Source organism: Lynx rufus, unplaced genomic scaffold, assembly GCF_022079265.1.
Source record: "Lynx rufus isolate CCGP_SWC_20201006 ecotype Redwood Valley unplaced genomic scaffold, mLynRuf1.p SCAF_22, whole genome shotgun sequence".
In the NCBI taxonomy this organism is placed as follows: Eukaryota; Metazoa; Chordata; class Mammalia; order Carnivora; family Felidae; genus Lynx; species Lynx rufus.
The window spans coordinates 882,547-906,100 of NW_025814837.1; the positions used below are offsets into that span (position 1 = coordinate 882,547).

Genomic DNA, 23,554 nt, shown 5'->3' on the forward strand with positions numbered 1-23,554 from the left:
CTTGGTGATACAATGGTACCGGGTGAGGGAGAAGTCAAGCGGACAGGCTTTGAGCTTGGGTGATTAGTAAAATTACCAACAGAATATGCAAAGTGAGGAAGGGGTGCACAAGGAGAAGAGTGTGAGGGTAGGGGGCAGGGGGAAAGAGGTCTCATTTTTCTGTTTGCTCACCATTTTCATAATCATCCTCATTATGAAATTCATAATGAAACCCGGCTTTAAACCTGAGGTTTAGCATTACAGGCTAGTGTGAAAAGGTCTTCCTCCCTCAGACATTTGTATGCAAGCTTCTGCTAACAGTAAGGCTACAGACAGACCTTTTCAGTACATGATGCACACTGCCTCACTCGGCTTCAAAACTCCTTTCCCAGCACTTCACCATTTGTGAAAACCCAACATGTGCTCAAGTCTCACTTGCCAAGGCCTCCCTGTTAGACCCAAGATCATTCTCAAGGAAGGTTTACAATCACCACTGACGCCAAAGGACAAATACACCAATGCTAATACTCCACAATTTAGCTGACGACTAAGAAAATTTCAGTGGGCTGTTTTAGAATTGATAACGTATGCGGCATGTTCACAGTGGCTGGCTGGTGAGATGGCAAAAACGACTTGACAAAGAAAATAAGGAAAAGGCATCATTAGCAGGAGAAAAGTATGGCTCTCTGAGGACTCTGGGGTAGGACACGGGGAGGCAGAGATAAAGTCCACTGCACTGAGAACTTACCTGGGCAAACTTGTGAATCTGTTCTACCACTGCAGCAAAAAGAGCATGGACACTTTCATCAATTAGACTCTGCATGTAATGCACGGCCTCTTCATCAGATAGGTCTAGTCGGAATTTATCCTGAACCTATAAGATCACAGTATGTTAGTCTTGAGTGGGGGGGGGGGGGGAGTGGGGAACATACTTTGAAGATACAGAACCAAATGGATACAGACATTATTACAATATATTATGACTGATTTCTGTGACAAAGAAGTGTTTTATAACTTACAAGAAGTTCTGAAGTTATTATTCTTTTGAGTGTCAAAGTTTACTGTTTTTGCTATATGCTGTAAATCACCCTATCCTTGTTGTTACCTAGGAATAAACCTAACCAAAGATGTAAAAGATTTGTATGCTGAAAAGTATAGAAAGCTTATAAAGGAAATTGAAGAAGATACAAAGAAGTGCAACAACATTCCATGCTCATGGATTGGAAGGATAAATATTTTTAAAATGTCAATACTACCCAAAGCAATCTACACATTCAATGCAATCCCAATCAAAATTGCACTGGCATTCTTCTCAAAGTCAGAACAACCCTAAAATTTGTATGGAACCACAAAAGACCCCAAATTGCCCAACTAATATTGAAGAAGAAAACCAACATGGGAGGCATCACAATCCCAGACTTTAGCCTCTACTACAAAGCTGTAATCATCAAGATAGTATGGTATTGGCACAAAAACAGACACACAGACCAATGGAATAGAATAGAGAAACCACAAATATACGTACAACTAATCTTTGACAAAGCAGAAAAGAGTATCCAATGGAAAAAGACAGTCTCTTTATTTTATTTTATTTTATTTTTTAATTTTTTTTAATGTTTATTCATTTTTGAGAGACAGAGAGAGAGAGGCGGGGCAGAGAGAGACAGAGAGAGTAGGGAAGGGGCAGAGAGAGAGGGAGACGCAGAATCCGAGGCAGGCTCCAGGCTCTGAGCTGTCAGCACAGAGCCCGATGCGGGGCTTGAACTCACGAACTGTGAGATCATGACCTAAGGCAAAGTCGGGCGCTCAAGCGACTGAGCCACCCAGGCGCCCCAAAGACAGTCTCTTTAACAAATGGTGCTGGGAGAACTGGACAGCAACATACAGGAGAATGAAACTAGACCACTTTCTTACACCATACACAAAAACAAACTCAAAATGGATGAAAGACCTGAATGTGAGACAGGAAACCATCAAAACCCTAGGAGAAAGCAGGCTACAACCTCTTTGACCTCAGCTGCAGGGATTTCTTACTTGTTACATCTCCAAAGGCAAAGGAATTAAAAGCAAAAATGAACTATTGGGACCTCATGAAGATAAAAAGCTTCTGCACGGCAAAGGAAACAATCAACATAACTAAAAGGTAACCGACAGAATGGAAAAAGATATTTGCAAATGACATATCTGATAAAAGGCTAGTGTCCAAAATCTATAAAGAACTTATCAAGCTCAACACCCAAAAAGCAAATAACCCAGATAAAAAATGGGCAGAAGACATGAATAGACACTTTTCCAAAGAAGACATCCAGATGGCCAACAGACACATGAAACGATGCTCAATGTCACTCATAATCAGGGAAATACAAATGAAAGCCACACTTGAGATACCACCTCACACCAGTCAGAGTGGCTAAAATGAACAAATCAGGAGACTGTAGATGCTGGCGAGGATGTGGAGAAATGGGAACCCTCTTGCACTGTCGGTGGGAGTGCAAACTGGTGCAGCTGCTCTGAATGCAACCTCAGTGTGGAGGTTCCTCAAAAAATTAAAAATAGAACTACCCTATGACCCAGCAATAGCAATACTAGGAATTTACCCAAGGAATACAGGAGTGCTGATGCATAGGGACACAGGTATCCCAATGTTTATAGCAGTGCTTTCAACAATAGCCAAATTATGGAAAAAGCGTAAACGTCCATCAACTGATGAATAGATAAAGAAGATGTGGTTTATATACACAATGAATACTACTTGGCAATGAGAAAGAATTAAATCCTGCCATTTGCAGCAACATGGATGGAACTGGAGAGTATTATGCTAAGTAAAATAAGTCAGTGTATCTTAAGAAACTTAACAGAAGACCATGGGGGAAGGGAAGGGGGGAACAAAGTTACAAACAGAGAGGGAGGAAGGCAAACCACAAGGGACTCTTAAATACAGAGAGCAAACTGAGGGTTGATGGGGGGTGGGGAAGAGGAGAAAGTAGGTGATGGGCATTGAGGAGGGCACTTGTTGGGATAAGCACTGGGTGTTGTATGGAAGCCAATTTAACAATAAATTATATTTTTAAAAAAAGAAAAACTAAATAGTAAATGATTCTTAGGCCCTGCAAATTAAAAATAAAAAAACTGTTCTTTTAACTCAAAAGGGTGCTTTATTTTTTCACATTTCGAAGCTAGAACTACTGTGTAAGATTTAAAATGTGACATATTTAGGGGCACCTGGGTGGCGCAGTCGGTTAAGCATCTGACTTCAGCCAGGTCACGATCTCGCGGTCCGGGAGTTCGAGCCCCACGTCAGGCTCTGGGCTGATGGCTCAGAGCCTGGAGCCTGTTTCTGATTCTGTGTCTCCCTCTCTCTCTGCCCCTCCCCTGTTCATGCTCTGTCTCTCTCTGTCCCAAAAATAAATAAACGTTGAAAAAATAAAATAAAATGTGACATATTTATTAATAAATAATCTCCTTCACTTTATCCCTGTTGTTCATTATTAAATGGATATACCAAGGTGAGATGATAATAATATTCTCCCCCACTGTTTCACTGCCTATAGAAGAACAGAAACTATGTTAGTCACCAGCAAAATCAACTGAAGTAGATCTTCCAAAAATGTCTCCCTTCCTATAGCAATTCCTTATATCTCTGCAAAGAACTACTTTAGTTGGTCTGTAATTTCCAGTGACAGAGAAACTTTTCTTTGTTTCATATTTATAGTTCCAGTTGATTCCCAATAACAAGAAGTACTAGAAAAATTAGTAGAAACGTATGAGAATGGTTCCTAAAAAATAAAAGTCAATGTTACTGATGACCACTTTGTGTAAAACACTTCACATCAAGATTTCGCCTGACTCTGAGATAGCAGTGAAGTAGAATAGTATTTCCATCTAGAAGATGCAGAAACTGAGGCACAGAGAATTTATGAAGCCAACCCAAAGACCCTTAACTGATGGCAGGGGTCTCACACTTCCAGACAATCTCATGCCACTGCACGAGATTATACTCTACTCCTTTCTCCTCTTATAAGTGGAGATAATGCTTATAAGCATTATACTCTACTCCCTTCTCCTCTTATAAGTGATCCATATATACTTTGGAAAAAGCAGGCAAGGAGAAAATGATGTTTCCAAGCAGATAAAAAATGGTCGTATTTAGTATTTACTGTTAAGTATAGAATTTAACTACCAGAAAAACGAAGAAGGACACAGTACAACAACCATGGCCGTAGAACGGTGCTCATCTCTTTGCTAGATCGGAGGTATACCAAATGACCCAACAGCTCTGCAGCTTCAGGCTGGGGAAGTACAAGAGAGGTGGGCATAAAGAGTGAAGGACAATTCGGCGGAGGGACATCTAAAGGTCTGGGTTTTTTTGTTTTTAATTTTTTTTTTTTTTACGTTTATTTTTGAGAGAGACAGGGCATGAGCAGGGTAGGGGCAGAGAGCGAGGGGGAGACACGGAATCCAAAGAAGGCTCCAGGCTCTGTGTTGTCAGCACAAAGCCCGACTCGGGGCTCAAACTCGTATGACCTGAGCTGAAGTATGGCTCGTATGACTCATATGACCTGAGCTGAAGTAGGATGCTCAACTGACTGAGTCACCCAGGTGCCTCTGAAAGTCTATCTTGAATGAACTAGCTCTCCTATTTCTGAATCCCAATTAATGGCATATCTCTTCTTTGAGTTTAATCCTTTATTTTCCTTGACTTAGAAAGATGTCTGACAGGTCTGGAACTATTTTTAAAAGCATCAAAAAACTAGAGATCAGAAGAATCAGAACTTCAGCCAATTGATCAAAATTTAAATGCTTGTACATGCGCTTGCAACACAAACAGAATATATATATTTGGCATAAAAAGACGTTATTTACCAAATATGAAAAAATAATCTTTTATAACAACGAAGTTAAGGTTAACTGCATATAAATGGTTGATTTGGTATCACATATACTGACCGGCCTACTTGGTATTGTCCCCTAGGTCCTTAAGATTCTAATCATTTTCTTCAAGCTATATTCTCTTTGCTCTTCAGATTGTATACTTAAGCTCTATTTATATGTGTGCATGCACACAAACATGCACAAACACAGTCTCTAACATTCCAATTAGTACTAAATATTGAGTTTGTCTTCAATAACCTTTTGATGTACACTCTTCTTGCATCCACACTCTCAGGGGTGTAGAGCTATTCCCCACACAACACACATTTCTAGGCTAAACTATATTGTCTTTGGGGGCGACTGGGTGGCTCAGCTGGTTAAGCATCCAGCTTCAGCTCAGGTCATGATCTCATGGTTCATGGGTTCAAGGCCTGTGTGGGGCTCTGTGCTGACAGCTCAGAGCCTGGAGCCTGCTTCAGATTCTGTCTCCCTCTCTCTCTTCCCCTTCTCCACTCATACTCTGTATACTCTTTCTCTTAAAAAATAAACATTAAGAAAATAAATTTAAACTATATTGTCTTTCATAAGGAGCACAGAGATATCATTTATACTTAATCTTTACCCTTTGTCTCTGAAAGCTCAAAACACATCACTGCGAAACTAATTTAGCATTCGTTAATAAAGACTTTTGCTTAAAACAATTTAGTGTTTAGCATCTCTGAAAATATCGCTTCTCGGCCTTTTGGCTAAGATCAAGTGTAGCATCTCTGAAATAAAAGTAACTTTCATTAAAATAATAAAAGCAGATACTTCCTATTAAAATTTTTTATTTAAATTATTAGAATAAAAAAATTTTCCTTGTAATAATTATTCAATCACAAAAGTGATTACAACAAAGGAACACTTTTCATTCATCAAGGTGAAAGAAAGAGTTTTAATCTAAACAGTATTTCTTTGCTGAGTTCATTTGATTATCTGAACTGCATTAGAATAATAAAAAAAAATCCCTTAATAGAATAAAAACCAGAATTTAAAATAAAGAGTAATTAAAAAGAAAAATGATAAAAACTGAAACCCCCATCCAACTACTGCTAAAAGAGAATCAATGCTATAATTGTTTGTAATAGGACACATGACTGCTAAAGAAAAATGACACCTACATTACCAAAACTCCCTAAGAGTGGATATTACGGCTTATATGCTTTAATAAACATAACTTGTAGGCACCAAGGAAATTTAATTTTACAGGTCATTCGAAACAGATCTTCAATTTGTAGATTTTCAATTATACATTAAATATTCATTATAAATATGTGTATACATACAAATATGTATACATACAAATATATATGTATATAATTTTTTTTGTTCTACAGATTAGTCAAAGATCAATTTAGAGAAAGAACATATCCCTTTATTCTTCAACACAAAACAGTATTATCTTGTTAAATTCCTTTGAATAAACTCATTAACACAATTTAAAAGATTTATTACTCATTTAAAGAAAAACACGAATGAAAAAGCACTGCTAAGTGGTGATGTTTATCCATTAAACTATTCTATTTCTCTTTCTTTTTTTTTTTTTTCTAAATACAGACTCACCTGTATCAAAAAGCTAAGAAAATTCAAAACTCCCTGTAGATAGGCAATTGCCTTGTTTCAACACACTCTCCCTGGTAACAAAGTGAGTGATTTGCTAGGAAATACAGTTTTGTTTTGTTTTTTTTTTTAATTGAAGTACAGTCAACATACAATGTTACATCAGTTTCTGAATACACAGGTCTTTTATCTCAAATATCTTAACTTCCTTTTATTCACTAGGACAATCTAGTCGGACAGAGCTAAGAAATCTTATTTCCATACCACAGGTTCATAAAATACCTCCTTTTAATTTATTCAGAAAGAGCTGACAAACCTAATTGGTGAGGCCCTTCCTGGCCACAAATCCTAAAATTTTCAAAATCAATGCCAACTCAACATTTCATTTTCCCCTCCTTTTTATTTTTTTCTCTAAACACTAATCACTATTAATATGTTACATATTTTAACTTACTTTATCCTGTTTCTTTTCTGTTTCCCTTATTAGAAGGTAAGCTCCTCACTGAAGGCAAGAAATTTTATTTTATTATTACTATAACTCAAACAATAAGATAGTGCTTGAGACACAGTAAATCTAAATAACTCAATAAATACTGTTGAGTGATAGAATGAAGTAGAAAAAATATTCATGAGAAGGATAAAGGTAAATGTAGGAGAATAATCACCCTTAGACTAGAGGAAGCAGGTAGGGTGCAGTTCAACACTAATGACTGTTTTGATCCATTAATAAAAGAGGATTTAAAGCAAACAGGGCAAAATGTTTAAATACAGATGGTGATTACTGGGTGTTACATGAGCATCTGTATTCTTTATGATTTAAGTAGTTCATATAAAATTTATTGAAAGAAAAAACTAGTATGATCTGTTTGCTCATTTTTGAAAATTAGTCTACCATTATGCTTTAGTTATATTAGCACTACAACACTTTGCTTTTATCAATATGCATTATTTTTATTAGACTACTTGGATAACTTTGTTCTAAATTATTAAAAGGATTAAAGCAACTTCTGTGCAAGCTTCCCACAGCATATAGCAAAGACTGGCACACTAACCTACTACTACCAGATACTTAACTGATGTCTGTGATTGATGACCATGTGTTTAAATCATTGTGATTCCATGTCACATTTTTTGGGCAATTGGGTTTTAAAAGAAATGAACAAATCTGATCAACAAAAATGTTATGTATCCCATCTATAAGTATTCAATTTCAAAAATTAAAACAAAACTGATATATACTAAATTAAGTTATGGAGACAGGAAAATATTGTTGCACTTTGTTAGGATTACTCGAATAATTTAACTAATCTCTCCTCTCAGCTTCAAATTGCTACACTCTATTTCCCTAGTTGGCTTCTATTCATGAGGCCAACACAAAAATGTTCCAAGTGGTAAGACTTCGAAGTAATGTTAGCAATTGTTATTTCAACAAGGTATAAAAATCTACACTTTTTCTGTTTAATGTTTATTTATTTTTTGAGAGAGAGAAAAGATAGCATGAGCTGGGAAGGGGCAGGGAGGGGGGTGGTGCAGAAGATCCAAAGCAGGCTCTGTGCTGACAGCAGAGAACCCGACATGGGGCTCAAACCCACAAGCTGAGATCATGACCTGAGCCAAAGTCGGACACTTAACCGACTCAGCCACCCAGGCGCCCCAAATATTTACATTTCTCAAAAAATGAAATATATGAAACATAAATTTTAGCCTATTCCAGCATAAGTTTGCAACATTATCAGGACTTTAATGTCAAGTGTATGTTGCAAATAATTACTTCATATTCTTTTTTTTTTTTTTTTTAATTTTTTTTTTTCAACGTTTATTTATTTTTGGGACAGAGAGAGACAGAGCATGAACGGGGGAGGCGCAGAGAGAGAGGGAGACACAGAATCGGAAGCAGGCTCCAGGCTCTGAGCCATCAGCCCAGAGCCCGACGCGGGGCTCGAACTCACGGACCGCGAGATCGTGACCTGGCTGAAGTCGGACGCTTAACCGACTGCGCCACCCAGGCGCCCCTCATATTCTTAATAAAAGAGCAGAAAGCAAAGAAAACCTTTTATGAAATACCCTTTTGAGGAGATATTTGGTGAAATACATTTTTTTCAAGGTTCACTTAATTGAAATCAGAAAACAGCTAAGGAATACCCATCTAAAGGCAAACAACTAATACATACATGCATTTTTTTCTTCACAAAATAAATTACTTCTGTGTTAAAAGATAGGGCCACAAAGACAACTGTTAACAAAAGGTCACTGACCTTATACAGTAAAATCATGACTTTCTAAAAGAGAAATAGAAGATCTAATAAGAACAAGAACGACATAACTTAATTGGCAGAAGAAACTGGAAGACTCAGTTTGACAAACACCGTTACAGAATTTTCATAATTTGACTTCTGAACACAAGTGAAGTTAGGGAAAAGTGAATATATAACCAGAGATAAATGGATTTAAAATACACAGCAAAACAAATCCTGAATATATCAATGCAAAAAACAAAAACAAAAACAAAAAAATAATAGTATTTGGAATCTAGTGCACCCATCAATTATAGTCAAGGAAATTTTTTTTTTCAACGTTTATTTATTTTTGGGACAGAGAGAGACAGAGCATGAACGGGGGAGGGGCAGAGAGAGAGGGAGACACAGAATCAGAAACAGGCTCCAGGCTCCGAGCCATCAGCCCAGAGCCTGACGCGGGGCTTGAACTCCCGGACCGCGAGATCGTGACCTGGCTGAAGTCGGACGCTTAACCGACTGTGCCACCCAGGCGCCCCTAGTCAAGGAAATTTTAAATTTTCATCAACCAATTACTTTTCTTGATGACCAGGTTTAATCCAGAAATAAAAAATAAATGACAAAAATAAGCCACGCCAAAAACCAGTGTGATAAGTAGTCGATTTCCTAAGGGGGAAAGGGTGTTTATTGAAACAGTGCTTGTGGATACAATAATAAATGCAGTTTTAATAAGAGGATAATTTACTTAAAAGACTGAACAATATTTACATTAAAACCCCTCATTGTTTGTGACAGACTTATAAAACCAAGTAAAAGGGATTCTCATTTATGTTTGCAATTGTCTGAATATTTGTGTCTCCTCCAAATCCATGTTGAAATACTAATGCCCGATGTGAAGATATTAGGGTAGAGCTTTGGGGAGGCACTTAGGTCATGAACATGGGACCCTTATGAATGGGATTGGTGCTCTTAGAGATCCCACAGAGCTCCCTAACATTTTTTGCCTGATGAAGATATAACAAAAAGTCAACCCAAAGAGGGCTCTCACCTGACCATACAAACACCCTGATCTCGGACTTCCTGATTCCAAAACTATAAGAAATTTGTTTCTCTGTTGTTTATAAGCCGTCTAGTCTCTAGTACTTTCTTACAGCAGCCCAAATAGACTAAGACAATGTTCAATCCAGAGGAATCTGGAGTTGGTTCGGAGTCGGTTATGTCAGAACTTAGAGCTTTTTGGTTCCAATTATTATTTTCAACCACCACAGAGACTCCATCTCAGAGACTGCTACTGTCCTTGAGTAACTGTATACTTCTGCAAGGTAAAAAGTTTTACTATCTTTCTTTCAAGTTCAATAATGATTATCATACTGATATTGAAGACGATCTTACGTTATCTCTGGATATAAAAAAAAGCACTTTATATACACCACCCCCAACACGCCTGCTGAATCAGAGGATCAGAAGCTAATTCAGATAAAAATCTTCAAATCTGTTGCCCTTCCTCCCATCTCTTGTTAGAATTCATGGTAAAACAGGGGCACCTGGATGGCTCAGTTGGTTAAGCGTCTGACTTCAGCTCAGGTTATGATCTCGCGGTTTGTTGAGTTTGAGCCCCACATCTGGCTCTGTGCTGACAGCTCAGAGCCTGGAGCCTACTTCAGATTCTGTGTCTCCCTCTCTTTCTGCCCCTCCCCCATGTTCTGTGTCTCAAAAATAAATAAATGTTAAAAAACAAAAACAAAAACAAAAAACAAAGAATTCATGGTAAGGCAAGTCTGAGTCACTGTTCACCTACATGATGACTACCCTTTTTTCTTCTCTTTGGAAGCTGAGTTCAAGGGGATGTCTCTACTTTGTTGACATGGAAAAAAACTCTGGTAACCAAGGTATGGATGGGAAGGATATAGAATGGCTTGTCCCAGACAGGATTATAATATTTTGTCTCTGATCCTTAGCATGTATAGCCTGTGAGTGCCAGGCATCAGATATCGTATCAGGACTATTAAAGGAGAGCTACAACTTTCTAAAAAAAAGAGCAAGGGTTGTAGCAGTAAGCTTTCTCTGTAGATGCAATGACCTAGTCATGTGACTGTGGGTATGAACAGAGCTGGCTGCATGGACCTAAGAGGCTGTTGTGTTCTGGAAGGTAAAAAATAATTATACAATAGCTCTTTTTCTTAATTTATGTTACTTAAGAGTCTAGAGCCAGGGACATCAAGGGGAAATGGGTTATTAAAACCTTAACATCTTTTATATATAAAAAGTAGAAAACATAAAAGTTACCTTTTTCACAGTTTTATCTGGTTCAAGAGCAATATCTGGAATGTTTGCATCCACCATCAAGGAAAACAAGTTCAATATCAGGTTAGAATACCTAGAGAGTGGGAAAGAAAGAAAGAAAAAATAGCAGTGTGTTAGAATTTTGCAGCTTCTTCTCCTGTCAAGAATATCCCTAGAGGCACCTGGGTGACTTAGTTGAGTTTCCAAATCTTGATTTTGGCTCAGGTCATTATCTCAGGGTTGTGGGATCAAGCCCTGTGTCAGGCTCTGTACTAAGCATGGAGGGTGCTTAGAATTCTTTCTCTTTTTTCTCTCTCTCTCTCTCTGCTCTTCTCCCCTGCTCGCTCTCTCTCTCTCCCCTTCTCTCAAAAAGAAAATAAAAATAAATGAATAAAAGCTCTCACTGGCTATCTCGTAGGGACTAAGAATGGAGGTAGGGAAACTATTTCACAGATGTCCAGGTAGAAAAGAAACAATATGGATGTTGTCTGGATGTACTTTAGAGATGGAGTGGATGACACTTGCTGATGGTTTCAACGAGCAAGGGAGAGGGGGCAGAGGAACTGAATGTCACCAAGAATTCAGCCTAAGCAATGGGAAACTACTATTCACCAAAATAAGAGAGAATGAACAAAGAGCAGGATTTGGGGCTGAGGATCAGTAATATTCTGTTTTAGACATACTGAGTTTGAAATGCCTACCAGACTCTTAGTCAAGACATCAAGTAGGCAGTCAGAGAACTCAGGGGGGATATCAGGGCTGATGGTATTAGTTCAAAACACCAGCATTTGGTTCCTAACTAAAGCCACAGGTCTGGATGAAAATGCTGAAAAGGAGTTTAGGGGGAAAAACGATCCAGAACTTAATTCTAGACAGTTTAATATGTAAAGGTCAGACAGAAGAGGGAAATCAGGAAAGAAGCGGAAGTGGTCAGCAAGGCAAAAAGAAAACAGAGAAGCGGGTTACACCAAATCGAAAAAAGGTTTTCAGGAACAAAGGGGTGCTCAACCGTGTCAAGCGGCAAGAAAGCAAAGTGGCCACTAGATTTGGTATAGGTGACAGTTTATCTCGATAAAATTAGTTTTGATAGGGTACATCTGGAAGTCTTACGCTGAAGGAAGAAAAGTAAGGTTAGTGGAGACAGTGAGAAAGACTTTTTTTAAAAATTTTTTTTAATGTTTATTTTTGAGAGAGAGAGAGAGAGACCAGAGTATGAGTGGGAGAGGGGCAGAGAGAGAGAGAGGGAGAGGGAGACACAGAATCCAAAACAGGCCCCAGGCTCTGAGCTGTCAGCTCAGAGCCCGATACGGGACTCGAACCCACGAACCGTGAGATCATGATCTGAGCCGAAGTCAGACGCTTAACCAACTGAGCCATCCAGGCACCAAGATAGACTTTTTTAAAGCAAATCGGCTGTGAAAGAGTAAAGAACTAGGGCAGAAGTACAATGTCTAGGACTATCCCAGACTTCTCCCCACCAGACAGACGCCAGAGGTACTCACCTAGCTGTGACAACCAAAACTGTCTCCAGACATTGTGAAATGTGCTTTGGGGAAAAGGGGAGTGTAAAACAGGTCTGGCTGAGAATCGCTACTTAAAACCAATGGTGAGAACACCATGGCTGTTGGAAGTTTCTTCAGTAACGTACAGCTGTTGCACTGTACACATGAGACAGGAAGGAACAGAGCTGTGATTAGAGATGAAGTGTCAGCAGGTGAGGTTATTGGACTGGATAAAAATGTGTAAGAAAGTTTAGAGAGAAGGGCAGTGATTATAGCTTGAGGGCATAAAATTCAGTGGGGAAAAGAGAAAAGTGAGAATATAAGGCAGATTTAGTATGGTGTAATTTTATATGGTGTAATGGTGACTGGACATTATCAGTGAGGTTGAAGTCTTCCAGGAAGGAGTATAATCCAAAAATGAGCTGCAAGGATAGACGATGTTGGTCAGAGTGGAAAGCTGGTGATTGAGATTTTGGAGGGGTAAATTAATGTTATTCATGAGAGGCAGTAGACAAGGCTGGTTCTACATGAAGAGGACAAGACACTCAGAGGTCAGGTCATGGCTGGACCACTTATGTGAATGTGGAAGTCACAGCAGTAGTCTTGAAGTAGACAATACAAGTTTTCAAGGAATAGAGCATGACAGACAGACACCTGACTTTTAGCAATGGGGAGGATACCTATTGGTGTGATCTCCCAGTGTGTGTGTGTCTATGCTTTTCTTCCTTAAGAAAGCAAGGAAAGAAATCATTTGGAAGTTGCAGCAGGGAGCAAGGGGGGCACCAAGCCCTTCTCTAAGCTCTACAATATGTAGGACATGGAAATAAAGAAGATCCACTTGAGAGGGCTGCAAGGACCATGGCATCAGCAGAGTACAGCCACCTGCTATGTATTATGTCATAAATAAAATATGCTCTTTCAATGAACCCTCAATTATCTGTACTGTCCTTTGTTGACCATACAGTTTTTTCCCATCTTGTCATAAGGGAATCTCAGGGTAAATTCAGAGTAATATTTCAGAGGTTCTCAAAACTGGCTGCCCACTAGATTCACCTGGGAGCTCTTTAAAAATATTAATGCCTGAGCCCAATCCCATACCAAGTAAATCAGATGGGCCCCCAAACTATTTTCCCCCTAAAGTTCCCCCAGGCAATTCTAATGGACAGCCAGGATCCATGTTAAAATGTTTGTTTTTGTGGAAACATATGTGTGCTTCTTTTTAAAAAGGCAAATATTAATGTTTTCTGGATTATCTGCTGGTTTTAAGTTAACCACCCATGCTTCTATTATTGTAGCAAAAGGAAACAAAATGTAAATAAGGAATAGTCTGTAAGAAGCTTAAACATTCAATTATTTTGTAGAACATCTGTCACAACCTTAACTTTTACACCTGCTGCTATGAACCTGCATTTTCCATTTAAGATAGGGTGAGCGACCCCAAACAGAAAGTATACATTCTGAGTAGTCATTCAATATCCTACCCAGAAAATAGATTTAAAGGTTACTAGAAATCTTTAAAACCATTATCAAGAAAAAATATAAGGTCATATAAAGATGGTCTAAATTTTTCAGTGAAAACCTTTAATACTAAAAATAGGAATGCATATAATTAATAGGTATTATTTAGTAAAAGATAATAATATATTTTGTTACATGAAAATCATAAAACCATAAAATGTGTTCTAACATCTATACAGTTGTAAGCATTCACAACTTAGTTCAAAACAGACTGCTCTACTTATGTGGTCAAATGTAAGTAACGGTTTCTTGTTGTAGGAAATGAGCAACAATTAACAAAAACCATGAAACCAAACCCTAATAATAAAAGTGTCAAGTAACCTTAGCTCCAAACTGACTCAACCAGCAGGTTAATTCTCATGTCATAAAGAAAAATTTTTACTAACAGAACCATATTCCAAAATACAACATTAAAAAATAAATGTTGATCCAAATATTAGGGTCCAGCTGATCTTAACCAAAGTATAGTGACATTTAAAAACAAATAAAAAATAAAAGTCTTCATGACTTAACATAAAATTATTTAGATTACTCTGTGATTTTTCTTAGCAGTGATAAAAGTTAACTTTGGCTCCACATTAATAACCTGCCTCTGTTTTTTCCATTCTACTGAATTGCTACTAATCCATTATCAATGACAGTTTATAAAGCACATTGTTTTCCTTCTGCTTTCAGTAAGACAGAGCACCCCTGACATTTCTCTAGTTATCATTTCATATCATTCTGTCTGCCTCCTTACCGAGAATGCCATGGTTCCGTCTAGTTTTTAGGAGGCTTGGACTATTTTAAATTAAAAATCCTAAGATATTAAAGTGGAACTTTCATCGCTCTGAAAGTGTTTCTGCATCACCAGACAAATCACAGAGCACTCATCTTCCATATTGTTTTAGCATTTCTGAAAGCAAAACTGAGTCACTCTGCCACCTAAAGGATAAATAGTGTGACTGTTTGTAAAATGCACATCAGAGTTTGTGACACATGGTACAGACTGAGTTAACAATGAAGGCCTAATGAGTCACTGCCAAGATGAAATCTAATTAATAGTGTACAGCCACTCTCTTAGGACCAACTGCATCAACATCGTCCAGGAACATGGTCTCAACCCAGATAAGAAGCAGAAATTCATTTAATAACCATACACTGGGAGTCTTACGTTCTAACCATATGAGTAACAGGTTGTAAAGACAAATAAGACAGAACCCATGTGCATAGGCAGCTCACTGTCTACTGGTTATAATTTCATCTGGAAGAGGTGAAAGAAGGTAGTAGGTCTCCTGGGCTGGGAGTTTTCATTGGACTAAGAATATTCATTTTTGCAAAGTTAAGTTGAAAATGGATTTAGAGTCAAATGATCCCGTCATTTTTGACTAACCATCAGAGCCATGTCCTAAATTTAACCAACCTGACTTAATTTACTTTTTTCCTGATGATATATGATGTTACAAGTTCTAAGTAAACCAGGATGAAGAAAGCAGAGATGGAATGGCACTGGAGAAGAAAGAAGGTATAGAGAAAAATCAACCTTTTTCCTTCAGCAAAATGACTGATGAGGTGTTAAAAGGAGACAAAATCATGTGTAACATTTATTACTCCATCATTTAACAAACTTCTGAATGCTCCTGAAGAGCAACCAAAACCAAGGCTGATAAAGTTGCTAAAGAATAAAAATGAATGGATTAATATCACTTTAAATAAGCTAAATGCTTCATTCTTTGATAAAAAAGTGGGAAGTGAGCTTGGGAGAAGTTAAACAACTCAATATCGTGATTATAATCCTTCCAAACTGGCTTCAGGGAGATGTGAATGGTTATGAAGCTTCTTAATCTTTTCTCTATTCCAGCACTGTCAAAGAACACAGTATATTTTATTAAAATGATTTTAACCCACTGATTTTGAAGCTTCCATATTTGCCTAATCTTGTGTAATGTCAGCTTCTTGTTTGGTGGATTTAGCAATCGAATATTTAGCAGGAAAGCAAGAGAGTCTTCTTTCTCTTGCTATCAGACTGTTTATCAAAACAGACATCAAACGTATATTAAGAAATACCGGGGCGCCTGGGTGGCTCAGTCGGTGGGGTGTCTGAATTCTGCTCAGGTCATCTCACGGTTTGTGACTTCGAGCCCCGGAGCCCTGCAATCGGGTTGTGCGCCGACAGCTCAGAGCCTGGAGCCCGCTTCTGATTCTGTGTCTCATTCTCTCTCTGCCCCTCCCCCACTTGTGCTCTGTCTCTCAAAAATAAATAAATGTAAAACAAAAAAAATTTTTAAATACATTTGTCTGTGTCACTCTGAGAAAGAGTGATGTGAAAGAATGTATACATTGGAACAACTCCTTTTCTTGCTCTATGAAATGAATTTATCAAAATTCTTTATGCCAAGCAAATCAACTTACCTTCGAAGGTGGAGGAAAGCCGTGTAACACTGTTTACGAAACTCTTGGTACTGCTCACTCTGGGTGCCCCCCATTCCTTCTACCATTTCTTTATTCAGCTTCATTGGAGGAGGAAGAGGCTTTGGATCCCGACCCAAAATATATCCGAAGTCTATGTGGAAGAGTTTGCCTGGATGTTGATACGAAACTCATTTGTTATCTTTAAAAACTGAGAAGGGAATATGTCATATTATTGTATATGCAGTGTCTCTTCACAACGAATACTAAGTCATGATGAAGTCTATTCAATTGTTGAATCCTCTACAGCCAGGCTCGGGTGTGGCCTTAAGAGCATACTGCAGTTCATTGTAACGCAGTTATTCAAATGAAACTTCAGTTAAAATAATCTCATAGTAATATTAATCTATATTCTACTTCAAGATCTCCAGAATCAAAGACAATCAAAGGCTACATAATTTAAGGTACTAGCAGAAATTAGTGTCCTGCAGCAAATTTCTCACCCTGAAGTTTACACAAACTCCATTCATACAGCAGAAGACCATTTCTTTTAAGTATTTCTGAAACGAATCCTTTAACTTTTCACTATTCCCCTCACAAAAAAAAAAAAAATCCCCCAAATTGCAAATTATATTCTTCGCTTCTTCTAAACCATTTTCAACTAATCCATGTCACTCATTAGCTGCAAACTAGGAACAAACCACAGTATTTATGTCTACCAAGAACTGAATACAGCTGCAGTGCCCACGAAGACAAATTCTCCATGAGTCGCCAAAGCCCACAGACTAGACATGTAAAAATGTGATTGATCATTCACTTTAGAGAAGGATTCACCACCGAATTCATAAGCATTTTGTGACTTACAAGTAGGTGTAAAAGAAGCATACATTTTAACACAAAGAGTAGCCACGTGGATCCTACAACCCAAGCTCCACCAAGGCAGTGATTTATGCCGTTTCGTACATCACTCTACCCATGCCTTAGAATAGTTTCTGGCACACTAGGCACTCACTTTTGAATGAAGGGATGAATTCATTTAAAAAAACAACAACCTAAAATCTTCCTAGTGTAATCTTCCCACTCTTGTTTGTCTTGTGATACATTATATGACCTGTTTTATGTGAAAACCTATCCTCCATCATGCATTTGGGAAGCTTAGGTTCCCCCTACCCCTCAAGGGGAGCAGCCAAAAACTTTCCTTCTTCAAGTACATGTACTGAGTTTGAGCATACTTTTGCCATCCTGCAAAGTATTTTTATACATCAATTCTATCCATTAACATATTAGCTAAACCCCCTACCTCTTTCTCTGTGCATTATTACTGTTATCTGTGAATGTTATAATCCATCATTAGGTCACTGTTGGAAATTTAAGGCAATGATGGGCACAGAACTGACTCTGGGTGGCAGTGAAATCCCAGGTGAACAGTGACACACTGGCAGGCCTTCTGAGTCAGTGGTATAACTGCCCCTTAGTACGACTGACACCTTCATGTTTCACTTGATGAGGTATGTGACCTGGACAAAGCCACTTAATGTTTTAATCCTCACTTTCTAAACTGCGCAATAGGTTAATACTGTTGATTACCTCATAAGACAGAATTAAAAAGAGATAAAGATATGTTATCTTAAAATAGTACCTGATACACAGTAAACAGTCTAAATGTCTCCTGTCATTATTATTATTTCCAACTAAGCTACAGATGACAGGGTCAAGCAAAATAAAAAACCCCATTTAAGTCAAGAATGATTACATCTATAGCCTTGTCTCATTTAAGAAGCTATGTCCCTCAGAGGAAAAAAACATTTTAGTCTGAACATAAAACTAAATCAAGCTATATGATATCTAATGACCATGTCTCCTAAAGGCGCATACAAATGTTTATCTTAAATACTTTGAATACCACTTTTTAAAATAATGTAAAATACTAAACACTGCTCAAAAAGAAATATTAACAAGTACCACTTCAAAGACATTTAAAATATACTGAATTGGTATTTATATGTTCCTTATACCTGAGATCACTACTGCCAGGGATTAGTAAAATTAAATATTAAAAGGATAAGCAATCTTATTTGCAACTCATCTCAGGCATCGTTCTTACAATGAAAAACTAAATAATACATTAAGCGGGAAATCCTATACAACTTTGAAAATGAGAGAGAACTTCGGATTTGCCAAGACCAGGTAATAATAATAATGATAATAATAATAATAAGTCCAGATTAAAGGCAATAATGATATTAAGCTTATGTAAAATTCAAAGTAGACACTGGCGTTATTTTCACGCATTAGTAAAAAAAACTACACTGAAAATTAACTGGAGTAGACAGCAGAAAATGTACTACATTTGGGATATGGAGTTCATATACAAAAAGAAACAACAGCTTACTTATGATTGCTCACAAAACAAGTATTGGAAGGTTTAAACACTATCATCACCTGCCTATAGAAAAACTACCCATTAACAATGTAACTATTGCACTGAAAACTAGTTTTCCATTTCTCCACATCATCTCCTTGTCTTTGTTTTTCAAGCTTATACCACACTTAAAATGTTCCGTTCAAATTGAAGAAATGATGAAAATCTCATAAGAACTTTCAAAAAAAATGCATGTATCTAGTATAGTAAATGACAGACGGGGGAGGTGAGAGGAGAAGGAATTATAATTAGATAGAGAGAGCAAGGAACCTATAGAGAATTGGAAAAGGGTTTGCTCTCTCCAAAATAACAAAGTAACAGTTTAGCGAATTGGTTCCTCAAGCTCACACCCAGGGCTTACTAAATAAGCAAGGATTCGTAAGTAGTTACTAGTGAGGCTCCTACTTCAAAACACTTCAGCTAAGAGTATAATGAAATTATTTCTTCACTTATCTTTCTCCCCAAAGTTAACTCTTTTTTTTTTTAATTTTTTTTTAACGTTTATTTATTTTTGAGACAGAGAGAGACAGAGCATGAATGGGGGAGGGGCAGAGAGAGAGGGAGACACAGAATCGGAAGCAGGCTCCAGGCTCCGAGCCATCAGCCCAGAGCCCCACGTGGGGCTCGAACTCACGGACCGCGAGATCGTGACCTGAGCTGAAGTCGGATGCTTAACCGACTGAGACACCCAGGCGCCCCTCCCCAAAGTTAACTCTTACTGAACCATTAGGAGTCCTATAATTAAGAATTGTGCTTTATTTATTTTTGCATAGTACTGAAACCTAGGATAATGCCCTAGCATGCAGAAGGGCTCAGTGTAGCTATTTTGCATTTACTTAACCAATGACACCTCAACTTCATGTTTATAGCTTAGGCACCTTTTAGTAACATTGCTATTGCAAGAAATTTTCTTCTGGAAATGATAGTTCTTTTTTTTTTAATTTTTTTTCAACGTTTATTTATTTTTGGGACAGAGAGAGACAGAGCATGAACGGGGGAGGGGCAGAGAGAGGGAGACACAGAATCGGAAACAGGCTCCAGGCTCTGAGCCATCAGCCCAGAGCCTGACGCGGGGCTCGAACTCACGGACAGCGAGATCGTGACCTGGCTGAAGTCGGACGCTTAACCGACTGCGCCACCCAGGCGCCCCTGGAAATGATAGTTCTTATGGGAAATTGTTCTGTTTAAAATTTTTGTATTTTCATTTCCATTAAGATCTACAACAAAATTAATACAGGCTGAGTCTGGATCACCTAGATGCTACCTTACTACTTAGTACTATCCTGTGATTTCACTTTTTGATTGGGTTGGTATTAAACAACAAGGCTACTTTAACTTTTTCAGGCTAACACTAAGAGAAGCAGAATTGGTTATATCTTCAAATTACCTAACAGCATGCTGAAATAATGAAGGTTATAAAGTAGTTCAGGTAGAGAAAAGTAGTTTCAGAATATTCACATGAGATATATTTTCAGTGCTCTGAACTCAAACTCACACTATACTATCTGCACCATATTCACACGGCAAGTGACATTTAGATACAATATTATTTCATCTGTCACATTAATGTTGTTGGATTGCATTTTGCTAGTTTGTAACATGATTTAATTTATAAAGTTATTTTTATTTTATAGTATAGAAGAGTAGACACACAAGAAGTTAGTATCATCTTTACCTTGTACATATTTAAGATTATAAACTCAGCACAATGGGTTTTACTTCTATTTAAAACAGTTCTGTGTATTACTCATGATTGAAAAACACCATTTCAGAATTCCAAAATGGACTTCAGAGGTCCCTAACTACAATAAAATTAATTTTGGGGGGAAAGCCATAGACCTCACCAAATCCCCAAGGGAAGTTCATGATTCCAAAAAGATGAGAAAGTACTTTTAGAACAAGGAGTTTGATAATTGTAGTATTTACTGGGAAAGCATCATTTCTTAATGCTTAAGGTCCAAGGAAGCAGGCTATCATTCAATTTTCCATTATTTGGTAAAAAGTCCTGATCAACTTCTCTTAAGGATTCCATTTCCTTAAACTAAATGTGTATTCCCTGTAGCTAAGCTAAGCACTTCATTCTGTGCTTTCCTCTCACTCTGGAGCTCCCATTTGTTTTCTACCTTGTTAGACAAATACCAGTCTACCCCTCAAAAGGTAAAGAGATGAAAAACTTACATTATAGGTACAGATAAGCTTTTCTTGGTTTTGTTTAATTATTTAAATAATGTTTTGTTCAGGGCGCCTGGGTGGCTCAGTCGGTTAAGGGTCTGACTTCGGTTTAGGTCATAATCTCGTGGTCCATGAGTTTGAGCCCTGCATCAAGTTTTGTGTTGTCAGCTCAGAGCCTGGAGCCTGCTTCAGATTCTGTGTCTCGCACTCTCTTGGCCCCTCCCCTGCTCACACTCTCTGTCTCTCTCTCCCAAAAATAAGTAAACATTAAAAAAAATTTTTTTAATGCTGTTTTGTTCTGTTACCAATATAATTTCTAATGATACTTAGCACTTGAGCAGATAACCTATCTGACCCCTCTTTGATTCAAACTGATTTTTAATAAATCATGCTATCCTAGTATCAAACTGTATCAGCCATCACACATGGTTTATTTAATGGGCTCCATCCTTTAATAAGAAACCTAGCCCCACTTTTCTCTGTCTCACCACAGGCATTACTGGAAGTCCAGTGTGGGCTATGCATCACTGCTTGCAAATGGAGAGTGTATTTCTATCTTTCTTGTAAGAAAACTCTCAAAGAATAGGATTACTGCTTAATTATAAGGTATAAAAGATTCAGTATCTAACAATGAAACCATTATTATGCTTTGCAAGTTCAAAGAGTCATGTATTTTGAAAAGAGGCTATTAATGTTTTAAGAAAATTCATCCTTGCAGATACCAAAGGGAGCGGCTCTTTTAAAGTTAATATCTAAAATGAAACTTACAATGATTTTATAAATGCACTTCATGAAATTTTTAAAAAAATGTTTAATCAAGAAATTCAGGAAGTATGGGCTTATTCAAATCTATTAACAAATTTATTAATCTTAAACAATCAAGAGGTAAAGTGTACATAAAACAAACTGAATGTTTGTTGATTGCAAACACCTCCTTTTGTCCCTGACTTGCAATACAAAGGGAATAAGATGTGCTAATTAAATTTTCTTGTTATTTGAATAAGTGACATGAACTTATTTCTAAAATTGTGGTTCAAAGTATTTGTAGTTCTTGGATTAAAGACAAAAGATATTGCTGAAATGAACTGTATTTTATAGCAGTTTTTTTTTAATTTCCCTTTTGTCTATACAATAATTACATATGACCAATCTCAAAATTGTACTTACTCCATTTTTTTCACAACTCTGCTTATACCTTCTATTTGACAATTTTCTTCTGTTCCCTATAATCCAAACTCGATTTTTTTTTAAATCCCACACAATTCCCCAATTCAAATATTCTTCCCTGCCACTCTACTCTATAGTAAGTTTCCCAGTCTTCAATTTCTTGGCATACACCTGACATTTTACTATTTTTCCACAGAATGCCTTTTATTTCTTTTTTTTTTTTCAAATTTTTTTTTCAACGTTTATTTATTTTTGGGACAGAGAGAGACAGAGCATGAACGGGGGAGGGGCAGAGAGAGAGGGAGACACAGAATCAGAAACAGGCTCCAGGCTCTGAGCCATCAGCCCAGAGCCCGACGCGGGGCTCGAACTCACGGACCGCGAGATCGTGACCTGGCTGAAGTCGGAGGCTTAACCGACTGCGCCACCCAGGCGCCCCAGAATGCCTTTTATTTCTTATGTGAATGTTGTATTTTTCTTATGTTTCTTCATGTGAATGTTGAAGTTGCCCTACTATGAAACCTAGAAACAAAGAAGGTAGTGAACAACCATTTACTGATACAATGGAAACTGTATTTTTAGAATTAAAAACGCTCCTTAAGCTACACTCCAAATGTTCCCAATGCTTATTAGTTAAGCCCTTATGATATACTTGGTTAGAGCTATTTTCACTTACAGTTAAAAGCACAGTAAAGATGAAATATTTTTAGTAATCGTTTTGAGTAACGAAAATAAGACATACATAAGTAAAGATCAGTATAAACATTCCAATTATCTGCTAAATATTTCATGTAATTTATTTTTTCACATTCAACTGTTAAGATCTTAGGTTTCTGATGAATGGAACAAAATTTAGCTAACTAATGAAAGGGGGGCAAAACATATCTATGTAGTATATCTGATTATATAGTCCATTTCTATTCAAGAAAAACTTTTAAATGATCTTCATTTTCATTTTTCCTACAGTTATTAAGGCCAATAAAGGATCTATTCCCTGCAATATTCTTTTCTTCTACAGAACTGTTTTAATGTCTAAAAAAACAGAAACCCTTTATAGATTTTTTTAAAAACCTAAAAAACGGCCTTTGATATTAATTTTAAAACTCTTTTGTGTAAAATTTTATGCTCTTAAAAATTACTGAAGACCCCAAATAAACCTTAGTTGGGCTACTTCTATAGATATTTCCTGCATTTTAAATTAAAACTGAGACCTCCCAAAAATATTAATCTAAAAACAAGTGAACATTTTAACATTTTTTATGAATAATAACTTTTCTAATACAAAAAAATTAATGAGATGAGTGGCACTCCTTTCATTTTGCAAACCTCTTTAATGTCTGGTTTAATAGGTGACTGCTAGATTCTCATATTTGTTTCTTTCTATTGTGTTATTTTGATTTAAGTAAGAAGAGAATCCA

At 37.3% G+C, this 23,554-nt stretch overlaps 1 protein-coding gene and 1 pseudogene across 1 annotated transcript in view; one reads left to right on the plus strand and one right to left on the minus strand.

Moving 5' to 3' along the window:
* PIK3C3 (phosphatidylinositol 3-kinase catalytic subunit type 3) overlaps nt 1–23,554 on the minus strand; it is a 147,775-nt gene that overhangs the window by 11,955 nt on the left and 112,266 nt on the right. Inside the window, exons 22-24 of the mRNA XM_047086907.1 lie at nt 16,379–16,547; nt 10,971–11,061; nt 728–853 (exon numbers count right to left, since the gene is read on the minus strand). Coding sequence (XP_046942863.1) covers nt 728–853; nt 10,971–11,061; nt 16,379–16,547 — 386 coding nt within the window. The remainder of the gene's footprint in view (nt 1–727; nt 854–10,970; nt 11,062–16,378; nt 16,548–23,554) is intronic.
* LOC124517674 (uncharacterized) lies at nt 5,578–5,666 on the plus strand (annotated as a pseudogene).